This window comes from Amphiura filiformis, unplaced genomic scaffold (genome assembly GCF_039555335.1).
Source record: "Amphiura filiformis unplaced genomic scaffold, Afil_fr2py scaffold_49, whole genome shotgun sequence".
NCBI lineage: Eukaryota > Metazoa > Echinodermata > Ophiuroidea > Amphilepidida > Amphiuridae > Amphiura > Amphiura filiformis.
The window spans coordinates 77,388-89,658 of record NW_027305513.1 but is presented as its reverse complement, the minus strand read 5'-3'; the positions used below and the strand labels follow the sequence as shown (position 1 = coordinate 89,658).

The 12,271-nt window shown below is 38.0% G+C and overlaps 1 protein-coding gene across 1 annotated transcript in view; it reads left to right on the top strand.

Annotated features, from left to right (window-relative positions):
- LOC140144316 (solute carrier organic anion transporter family member 5A1-like) overlaps window positions 1–8,670 on the top strand; it is a 30,423-nt gene extending 21,753 nt beyond the window's left edge. The window contains exons 5-11 of the mRNA XM_072166141.1: window positions 295–459; window positions 1,502–1,703; window positions 5,566–5,713; window positions 6,051–6,232; window positions 6,604–6,668; window positions 7,119–7,410; window positions 8,582–8,670. Coding sequence (XP_072022242.1) covers window positions 295–459; window positions 1,502–1,703; window positions 5,566–5,713; window positions 6,051–6,232; window positions 6,604–6,668; window positions 7,119–7,399 — 1,043 coding nt within the window. The 3' untranslated portion in view covers window positions 7,400–7,410; window positions 8,582–8,670. The remainder of the gene's footprint in view (window positions 1–294; window positions 460–1,501; window positions 1,704–5,565; window positions 5,714–6,050; window positions 6,233–6,603; window positions 6,669–7,118; window positions 7,411–8,581) is intronic.
- Window positions 8,671–12,271: the final 3,601 nt, after the last annotated feature.

Below are 12,271 nucleotides of genomic sequence, written 5' to 3'. Positions count from 1 at the left end.
GACTTTCATTTATAGGACTTCATCGAACGTTTGGGTTGTTAAGGGCATGTAGGTCCTATAGGATTTGTCCTACAGTAAGAGCTAGTACCTCGGGGCTAATACAAATTTAAAGCTCGATAGTGTCGTACCGGTACTTGTCCGAAACCGCTGAAAAACTCAATCTGTTTAATATCCGTCGGGCAATTGTAGGGCATATCTCAACTTACATACATGATGTATTTTTCTTCCAAAGAATCTAATCTACAAAAGAGAATCCCCCTTAATCTTGTTTTACTTCTCACTCTTTCATTGCAGAGTTGATATTCTCAATATGGCGTCTATGTCGGAATAAGGTGTACGTCTCACTCTGTGGGTCTATGATGATGCAAGGGGCCATTATATATTCATTCAGCGCTTTTCTGCCTAAATATTTGGAAACACAATTTGGTTTACCCACAAAGAAGGCGAATATTACAGTAGGTAGGTGCATATGCATGCAATTTGTATGCAAAGATTATGATAAGAATTATAGCTTTGACAGAATTACACCAGAGATGTCCGAAAACGCCGACAGTCGGCAAAATTGTCGGGCATGGTTGCAGGTCTTTCTGCTTCAATTCTTAAGGCACTGCCCACGCAATGTTGACCAAACAAGAGAAGATCAAAGGCAGGATCATTAAGAGCTTTCGCGAAAAGGGCTGCTGGGAGAGGGAGCCTGCAACGTTATGCAAGAGCGATCGATCTTTCCCAATTCAAAACTAAAATTCATTTAACAATGCAGTGTACTTCTTGATATTAATATTTATACATGTATCTTATAGGAAATGAGCCAAGGAAGCAAATAATCGCATTTATATTTCCATAGGTCTTGTGGTCTTGAATTTAAGCTCAATATCATCACGAAAGTTTGGGTGTTTTCCACCTCCCGTGAAAAATTAGGCCTATACGCACATTGGAGCAGAAATCTCCTAAAGAACCCACACTATTCCTCTTTAAATGTAACCGCTTTATTTCTGAATATTTGAGTTCAAATACCGCTATTATAAATATGCATGCTCGTCTCCAACCAGGGCCGGATTTACCACTGGGCCACATGGCCAAATTTTTTGGGCCCCCAAAACTGCACTCTGCATCTTCCTTTTTAGCCCGAAAACACCATGTTTTGGGCCAAAATAGCGTAAAATTGCAAAATTTGCACGCTTTGCATGCACCTCCCCTTGTATAGAAAAATTCACCTTCATTGCGGGAAAACGGTCTGAAATTGATTTTTTCGTACGCTTCGCGCGCAAATGTCCCAGTCAAATTTATGATCGTCTCCCGCTAACATGTAAATTCTCCCGTCGCCACTGTCGATCTTACACCTAAACCAAAACTTTGCCACATGAGTAGGCCCACACATGCCTGCCTCAGAGTGAGTTTAGGGCCACCAAATTTTGGTCTGGCCCAGGGCCCCCAAAAGGTAAATCCAGCCCTGTCCAACCAGCCGTAATAACATTCAGAAGTTTTTGTTATCTTCATGCAGGATTAATTTTACTTCCCGCTTTTGGGCTCGGTGCGATTGTTGGCGGTATCTTAGTAAAACGACTGAATCTCGCAATACTTGGTTCAACCATGATGTCTATGGTGTGTAGTTTATCGTGTACTCTCTTGGCAATAGCATTTGTCTTCATAGGATGCCAAAATCAACCGGTTGCTGGAATTACCGCAGGATATCAAAATCAAAGGTATAATAGCCGCACAGCGCAAGTTCACGACCATAAGTGATTCAGTGAGTGTGTGAGTGGGGGGGGGAGTGAGTGAGTGAGTGAGTGAGTGAGTGAGTGAGTCAGAAGTGAGTGATGAAGACAACGACACAAATCCCTGGCACAAATCAGAACAAATAGAATGGTTTGTTAATTAAACATTGTTCTTCAGCGTTATTGCAGGATGTGGAAACACTGCATTGTTCATATCTTCTTCAGCGGTATTGCAGGATGTGGAAGCACTGCATTATGTTCAATTCTTCAGCGTTATTGCAGGATGTGGAAACACTGCATTGTTCAATTCTTCTTCAGCGTTTTTGCAGGATGTGGAAAAACTGCATTGTTCAATTATTCTTCAACGGTATTGAAGGACGTGGAAACACTGCATTGTTCAATTCTTCTTCAACGGTATTGCAGGATGTGGAAATACTGCATTTTTCAATTATTCTTCAACGGTATTGCAGGATGTGGGAAAACGGCATTGTTCAAATCTTCTTCAGCGTTATTGCAGGATGTGGAAAAACTGCATCGTTCAATTCTTCTTCAGCGTTATTGCAGGATGTGAAAACACTGCATTGTTCAATTCTTCTTCAACGGTATTGCAGAATGTGGAAAACCTGCATTGATCAATTCTTCTTCAAAGGTATTGCAGGATGTGAAACACTGCATTATTCAATTCTTCTTCAGCGTTATTGCAGGATGTGGAAAAACTGCATTGTTCAATTCTTCTTCAACGGTATTGCAGGATGTGGAAAAACTGCATTGATCAATTCTTCTTCAACGGTATTGCAGGATGTGGAAAAACTACATTGTTCAAATCTTCTTCAGCGTTATTGCAGGATGTGGAAAAACTGCATTGATCAATTCTTCTTCAACGGTATTGCAGGATGTGGAAAAACTGCATTGATCAATTCTTCTTCAACGGTATTGCAGGATGTGGAAAACTGCATTGTTCAAATCTCCTTCAGCGTTATTGCAGGATGTGGAAGAACTGCATTGATCAATTCTTCTTCAACGGTATTGCAGGATGTGGAAAAACTGCATTGTTCAAATCTTCTTCAGCGTTATTGCAGGATGTGGAAAAACTGCATTGATCAATTCTTCTTCAACGGTATTGAAGGATGTGGAAACACTGCATTGTTCAATTCTTCTTCAACGGTATTGCAGGATGTGGAAACACTGCATTGTTCAATTCTTCTTCAACGGTATTGCAGGATGTGGAAACACTGCATTGTTCAAATCTTCTTCAACGGTATTGCAGGATATGGAAAAACTGTATTGTTCAAATCTTTTTCAACGGTATTGCAGGATGTGGAAACACTGCATTGTTCAAATCTTCTTCAACGGTATTGCAGGATATGGAAAAACTGTATTGTTCAATTCTTCTTCAACGGTATTGCAGGATGTGGAAAAACTGTATTGTTCAATTCGTCTTCAACGGTTTGTAAATTAAACATTGTTCTTCAGCGTTATTGCAGGATGTGGAAACACTGCATTGTTCAAATCTTCTTCAGCGTTATTGCAGGATGTGGAAACACTGCATTGTTCAATTCTTTTTCAGCGTTATTGCAGGATGTGGAAAAACTGCATTATTCAATTCTTCTTCAACGGTATTGCAGGATGTGGTAAAACTGCATTATTCAATTCTTCTTCAACGGTATTGCAGGATGTGGAAAAACTGCATTGTTCAATTCTTCTACAGCGGTATTGCAGGATGTGGAAAACCTGCATTGATCAATTCTTCTTCAAAGGTATTGCAGGATGTGAAACAATGCATTATTCAATTCTTCTTCAGCGTTATTGCAGGATGTGGAAAAACTGCATTGTTCAATTCTTCTTCAACGGTATTGCAGGATGTGGAAAACTGCATTGATCAACTTCAACGGTATTGCAGGATGGGAAAACGGCATTGTTCAAATCTTCTTCAGCGTTATTGCAGGATGTGGAAAAACTGCATTGATCAATTCTTCTTCAACGGTATTGCAGGATGCGGAAAAACTGCATTGATCAATTCTTCTTCAACGGTATTGCAGGATGTGGAAAAACTGCATTGTTCAAATCTCCTTCAGCGTTATTGCAGGATGTGGAAAACTGCATTGATCAATTCTTCTTCAACGGTATTGCAGGATGTGGAAAAACTGCATTGTTCAAATCTTCTTCAGCGTTATTGCAGGATGTGGAAAAACTGCATTGATCAATTCTTCTTCAACGGTATTGAAGGATGTGGAAACACTGCATTGTTCAATTCTTCTTCAACGGTATTGCAGGATGTGGAAACACTGCATTGTTCAAATCTTCTTCAACGGTATTGCAGGATATGGAAAAACTGCATTGTTCAATTCTTCTTCAACGGTATTGCAGGATGTGGAAACACTGCATTGTTCAAATCTTCTTCAACGGTATTGCAGGATATGGAAAAACTGTATTGTTCAAATCTTCTTCAACGGTATTGCAGGATGTGGAAACACTGCATTGTTCAAATCTTCTTCAACGGTATTGCAGGATATGGAAAAACTGTATTGTTCAATTCTTCTTCAACGGTATTGCAGGATGTGGAAAAACTGTATTGTTCAATTCTTCTTCAACGGTATTGCAGGATGTGGAAACACTGCATTGTTCAAATCTTCTTCAACGGTATTGCAGGATATGGAAAAACTGCATTGTTCAATATTTATTCTTCTTCAACGGTATTGTAGGATGTGGAAACACTGCATTGTTCAATTCTTCTTCAGCGTTATTGCAGGATGTGGAAAAACTGCATTGATCAATTCTTCTTCAGCGTTATTGCAGGATGTGGAAACACTGCATTGTTCAAATCTTGTTCAGCGTTATTGCAGGATGTGGAAAAACTGCATTATTCAAATCTTCTTCAACGGTATTACAGGATGTGGAAAAACTGCATTGTTAAATTCTTCTTCAACGGTATTGCAGGATGTGGAAAAACTGCATTATTCAAATCTTCTTCAAAGGTATTACAGGATGTGGAAAAACTGCATTGTTCAAACCTTCTTCAGCGTCATTGCAGGATGTGGAAAAACTACATTGTTCAATATAAAACAGGTCTAACAGTATAATCATTTTAAAAGGTAGTGTGGTTAATTGGGTAGCGAGTGTGCATACATTTATGGGTTTGATGACCCTTTTTGCATCTCGTATTTCGCATGAGTTGATTTTTCTACACTTTTAATATTATGTTCAATACAGGGATCTACTGTGAAAACAGAATTTAGGTTACAACTTTGCTGTTACCTTTTTGGGGTTTTGAAGCTAATTTGACTAGTCTATTAGTTAGAAAAGAGGGAGGGGCTAGATATGCATAGAGCTATCTGGAAAAAGGAGGATGGTATATTATATAGCTTTTATTTGAGACTATTAAAAGTTTGTACCACATCTACAATAAATATTATATGGATAGGGTTTCCCCGTACCGCGCTGGTGTACCGAAAAGTAGATATTCTTCAATGGTATCGCATGATGTGGAAAAACTACATTTTTCCATTTCCATACTAAACACGTTATGTTAACAGTATAGGTTTAAATGTAGGGGTGTGCGGGTGTGTGGATGTATGCTTGGTATTGGTTGGGGTTGGTGAGTAGGGGGAGGTGTGGGGTGTGATTGGCTGTGTTGCCGGGATGGGGTGTGTTCGCAGGGGTGTGTGGGTTGTGCGTACGCGATGCGTGAGAGAAAGCTAGAAAAGCAGAGATATAAAGAGAGGACATCATCACATACAGAAACAGCGAGACAGACCAAAAGGGGAAAAACGAAGAGGGGGGGGGTGGTAAAGACAAAAAGTCGAACATAATAATTATATTCAGTCGTTACAAACTTGTTTTGTCAACACAGTTTAACAGTTGTTCCATCTTTGGATGCCCCGTGCAATGCAGACTGCGGATGCTCATCGTCACTAGGTTTCTCTCCCGTCTGCGGTAGTGACGGTATCACCTACTTCTCGCCTTGCCATGCTGCCTGTCTTGATGTCAATGAAAACAAAGTAAGATAATTGGGTCTTTATTGCCGATTTTCAGTCCCGAAATTGAGGACGTTTTAAAAAAACTCAGAAATTTCTGCGGGTTCGGTATATAGGCCTGAAGGCTAAATGCGATTTGGTTAAATTTAACCACAAAGTTTTTGTTGAAATTACTGAAATGTTGCTTGGCATGAAACATTACATCGTCTTCTTTGTTCACTTTTGTAGCATTTGTGATGGAATGTGTGTGGGTGTGCGGCCGTCTTTTCAAGAGTTTGAAACACTTAAGCTCCACTTTTCTAAACAATTCTTTGGTTCTTCATGCATTCATTTCATTTAACAACCATTATTTTGTAATTAGACCTTAATAGATTGCGAATGCGTCGCCACCAATCCAGAATTCGAAGGCAACGACAGTCAGGCTTCAAAAGGTCCCTGTCCCTACACGGGATGTGGAAGTCTCATCGCATTCCTGGTTTTCATGTTCATTGGCAATTTTCTGTTAGCCTGCATCGTGCCACCTAGAATTGTTATCATAGTCAGGTAGGTTATGATAATTGTGCATGTTTTTATTCACGTTCTTATGTATACTGAATTTACTTTCCGAGAAACACGGTGCATCGACGCAAACGCCGACAAGCCGATACCCGCAACGGCTAAAATTGGCCTTCGCGCCTGATAGTGAGATATTACAGATTCTATGGGGAGAGCAAAATGCCTTTGATAGTAAAACTTGGCTGAAATACGTGAAAATCACAACTTAATACAATCTATCATATAGTCTGAAGATTTAGGACTATTTTAAGTTTATATCGTGTATAATTGTTATAATGTTTTAATTGCCTAAACTGTATAGAGCTTAGACCTATTTATACCCATTATATCGTGTTTGTTTTCTATTTCTTTTTCTTCAGTTGTGTGGAATTCACAGACAAGTCAATAGCAATAGGAGTGTCACGTATAATTATGCTACTACTAGGTATGTTTTTTAATAATCATAAAAATTTAAGAATTATTTTATTAACTAAATTTATATAAGCCTAGGCGTGTATAATATATTTCAAGTAAGAAAACTTTGATTACTGGCAGGGCCAAGTGATCCTCTCTGGCTTTCTGTAGTATGAATTGTCTATCTATCTATCTATCTATCTATCTTTCTTCTGTCAGTCAGTGACTCCATGTTTAAGTCCTTCATTAATTTGGTCACACTGGTGCGTTTGATGTAGTCGTTTTTAATTAATCTTGCTGCTCTGCGCTATCAAATAGCACCACAGATTTACTCCACGTCTACGTGCTGCGTCAAGTTTGTTAAAGTATGAAGTATGTAGGCCTACGGTATATTACGTGACTTACGCATACACATAAATGCCAACAATTGTATAGGGTATTCTAAAAGATAAACGTAATTGTTGTTTTCCATATTCTCCAGGTTCGATCCCAGGACCAATCCTATATGGTGCTTTAATCGACACATCATGCATTCTCTGGCAGACCATCTGTGATACCCGAGGATCTTGTTGGGTCTACGATATAGAACAATTCCGTCACGTATTTGGTATGACCACAACTCTAATCCTAGCAGTGCAGTTTGCTTTCTTTGTTTTAATCTGGATATTTTTGAAATTTTCTGATGATGCTAGCAGTAATAAACAGAGGGCACATGGAGAGGCAGTACCTGCGGCCACCGAAGGCAAGCCCATACCAGATTGATTGGGACGATAGTATGTTAACTACTGTAGAATTCCATCTAAAAGTATTATATGTCTCTAAATGAGTTTTTTAAAGAAAGAGTCAAAAGGCAGACACCATCCACAAAAACATTAAAATAGTTTGGTTTTACAATAATTCATGTTTTGTACAGCCACCTGTATCAGAAATAGGCATACAATTGCTCAAACTCCAAATACTGTATGGAGGATGTCTGCTTTTCATTTCTTTTATCGAAAAACCCTCATTTAGAGGCATTATATGCTTGTAGACGGAATTCTACGTTTTTTTACGGTGTTGTAGAATTGTTTTAGAGTAACACGATGCCAAGTGTAGTGGAAGTGACAGGAGGACATACATACCATGGGACTGTAGGCCTAATAGACATATTCCTCTTTCAGAAATACGTTTGATTTGATTTCCTATTACTTTGAGATGCAAGCACCTGGTAAGGAAATGAGGCACTTGTTTTATCAAAAACTTTTCGATGTACTTAAAAGATTGACCTCCTTTCAATGGGCTATGATATTTAAAATCCACACTACCCCCGTGGAAAATTTTTGAAATATCTTCCTCAGGGGGAGTATGACTTTCAGATGGAATGAGCACATTAGGCAGCTCCATTTGAATTTCATACATTCCCTGAGAAAGATTCAACCTGAATCTCAAACAAAGGGATGAGTTTCAAATGGAGTTGCTAATGTGTTAATTCCATCTAAAATTCATACTCCCCCTGTGGAAGATATTTCCAAAATCTTCCACAGGGGTAGCATGGATTTTAAATGGAATAGCCCAATTAAGATCATGTCTCTTGGTTGTCCACTGTGTCTATGTCAACAAAACTCGTTAGTCTGCCATCTAATTTAGTATTTGACTATCAGAACACATCATTGGCTAATGGCTGAAACTAATGTCCCCAACATGTTTTTTTGTTTCTTATTCTAAAAATACAGATATTAAGAAACTCCACTTTAATCACTCAATGTTTTATGCAAGTGACACGGGAAAGAAGTTCCGATGACTCTGAACCAGATCGATGTCCTACCGTTCCTTTCATATTGAAAAGGATAATTGGTCACTTTTCACAATAATTGTTCAAATAATGCATTATCAAATTGAATGAACATTATTTTGGATTTTAAGGCAAATCAGTAATACTTGTTTTTCTTTCCTTTAAACCTCCAGTGACAAATCTACTTTGAAAAGAAGTTCAAGACATATCAAGCAAAACTTTGTGAGTGACTACAAGAGGATAACAGCTTAGCACAACATTATTTATATGATATTGCAAGCATCACTGTGACTTCTGCATACTGACAAATAGGGGATCATTATAAACCATCCATATTCAATTTGTGAAGTGCCATACTCTATTATTTATTTCAATTTTACTGCTTTAGCAGAAGGGTACCCAAATAGGTAATATTAAGCGTTCCTCTCGAACAAACTGGTACAGCAAGGGGTAAACACGCTACTCTTTTCGAAACTGACATAAACATGTACAGGTGCGACTTTCTATACACAGGATCGATGTCTAACGGTCTTAACATCCCCTCCGAAGGACAGATTTCTCTCATCTCTCCTTTACACAATTCTAAATGAGCCATGGGGAAGAGTGGAAGTCTTAAGGTGGCTGTGTACTCTCAGACATGCATGTAGTAAAAGTGCAATAACTTTGTAATTATTCGCGCAAGACATATAAAAGTATACATTTTTATAAAGGCAAGACATCAATAAATCATAATATAAATACAGATTTGGGATAAAAACATCAATTATGAAGAAAATCACAAAAAGTGAGTTTTTGGCAATATTTGTTAGGTACATCATAACAAAAAACACTCTTTCCAAAATATTTTATTTTGTTTTTAGCTCAATCTTGAGGTTCTCCATTCCAAAAACGGTTTTTTATTTTTTGATATTGGCCTTAGTTTTTGAGATATTGACCATATAAGGCATCAAAATGAACTTTTTAAAATTCACAAACGCCTATTTGCACAAAATGATGCCTAAAATCGGAAATAGACCAAAATATAAAAAAATGAGAAAACCGTTTCTTGAGTCGATCATGCTTTTTACGATGATCATATTTGCTTACCTATAGATGCTGTATTTATTGAGTTATCGTGTACCTAAATCGTCATTTAACCGAGAAAATGAACATTGAAATAATGGCCGTTGAAGTTTAAAGTGGTCACATTTTGCCCTTTCATCGAATCTCACAGGAGAATGCGGCAGTTTTCGTTTTTCTACCTTATATTACGTGAACATCGGGTAAATCCACAGCCCGTTGAGAAGTTTGAGCGAAATCCATTCTTAACTTGATATTCAAATCGAGGGAGAGAACTTGAAAAAACCCACATTTTATCAGCTAAAACGGAGCCATTTGACCACTTGAAATTAGTGTTTCCAAAGGATGCGCCACGCATGCAGATAAGCGTCAGCGACGCGTAGCGTATCTGTGCGTTAACAAATTGCGCGACACATAGCGCGATGCGTTGTTGTTATGGCGTGTACCTCGCTGATACAACAAAGATTTTCTCTCTTTTAAAATTGCAAACACGAATGAAATAGTGAAATAAAATCCATAAAATAGCGCAGTTGGAGTTTATAAATCTGGATTTTCTTTCCTTGTATTTATAAAAAACATAACAAAGTAACAAATATCAAAAAATCTCAATTTTGCGAAAGAAACAACGTCTTGAGTACACAGCCGCGTTAATTTAATCTACTGATGTTGCCAATCAAATTCAGACTCCCCCTCCAAGTCAATACCCCTATAAGTTACCAAAACAGGGAATTGAACCCAGGACCTCATGCACCAGAAGCCAATACTCTAACCACTAGGCCATGCTCTTCCTTTTGATTGGTCATGTTCGAAAGTAGCGTAACTAGCTACTATGGAAAAAGCACATAATTCATAGGGATGATTGATAGTAACATGCAATTCCAGTTGAAATCCATACCACCCCCAATGGAAGACATGCCCTAAATCTTCCACACAGGAATGTGAATTTCAAATGAGGTTACCTGAATGGGTGTCTCCATTTGAAATATACACACTGCATGTGGGAGATTAAGGCAATGCCATAGGGGGTGTATAGCAGTCAATTTAGCTCAATCGATAAGGCGTTAGACTATAGTGCGAGAGGTTGCGGGTTTGAACCCCGGCGGTAGTTACTACGCTCTTATGTAAAAATTGAGTTAGCTTGAAATTCCCCTGGACAAGGAAGTTACTGCTAATTGTTAACCTGTACGAAACTCGGGGAGCTGATCCTGGCTGGGAAGATTAATTGTGGAATGTCTAGGGTGTGCGCTGCTTAGCAGCAAGTTCCTGTGTTGTTGTTAAATGGTTTAAGTAATGATGTTGGCCATAGTGGTCAGTGACAACCTGTAAAGTGTGCTGAGGCTTGTGGCTTCTGGTATCCCTTCCACTTGTATCTGTTAAACAATGACATAATAACAACCCCTGATATACAGTACATAGTATGATGGGACTAAGAAAAACAAAATGCCCAAAAGGTGTATTCACGATGATGCAAATAAGAAAATTTTAGTTCAATATTTATTATAAATCCATAATGTTACTATATTCATATGTACAGTAAAATTAATTCATACAGTACAATTCATTTGATATAACAATGGGATTCTCAACATATGTGATGTGATCAAGCAAAATCAGCTGGAAGTCGAAAATTCTAGTTTGCAGATATGGGGGAAAATGTGTAAGTATTTATGTAATTCTTTTGTTTTTGTTCCGACTTCAGACTGATTTTGCTTGATCACATCACATGATCACATATGAAAAGTACAGATGCAAAAGCCGATAAACGCCACTTTTTGAGTTAATGCCACCAACATGTGATTGTAACGCTAGCTTTCAATTGACACACTCCTTAAAATTCCAAGGTAAAATTTTTTTATTACTTATATTTGATCAGTTATATTGAAATTGAACAAAATGGATATATCGGTTTTTGTACCTGAACTATAATTCATACATGTATTTCTACAGAGAAATGGATGAAATAATGTTCAAGTACAAACAAGTCAACTGCTATAATCCGTCTGCAGTATGTACTGGGCTATTCCAGTTGAAATCCATACACACCTATGGAAGCCATGACCTTAATCATCAAACAGAGTCACCCATACAGGTATACCCAATTTGAAATTCACACTCTCTGTATGTGAGATTAAGGTCATGTCTTTCATAGGGGGTGTATATGATTTCAACTGAAATAGTTCAAATTTTACCAACATCATTAGGGCTATCTACAGGGGTTAGAACATTCAAATTAATGCACATTCATGTGGTACTTCAAATCTACACTAGATCTGACAAGTTTGGGTATTTTGGGTGGTACATGTCCGTATTCAACAACAAATCCACATATTTTCAAAATGTGCATTATTAGTATGAATCTGCTGTCCCGTATAGATAATCCAATATTTGAAGAGGTAAATTATAGTTTGATGAGACAGGTGCTCTGTTCACCCATTGTTAAGTCCAAGTTTTCAATATGGGACGGAAGATCCGCATTAATTTGGTCCACTTTGCACTAATACACTACATCGATCTGACAAGTACATGGCAGTTGTGCTGTCACAGTATAATATGTTGGCCTACTGAATACTCTGAATACTACCAAAGTCTTAAATTGATATGGTTTTTGGAGGTGCACATTAATGCAAATCTGCTGTCCTGTGTAGAAGCCCAATAAATGAAGACGCTAACAAAAGACGATCACTGACAAATCAACTGATGCATAGAAATATTATAATATTAAGAGGACGGAAACATTTGACGGACGGTAAAAATGGACGGATGTCTGATAAAGGTACCATTTCATACTGTAAGTTCACTTAAAT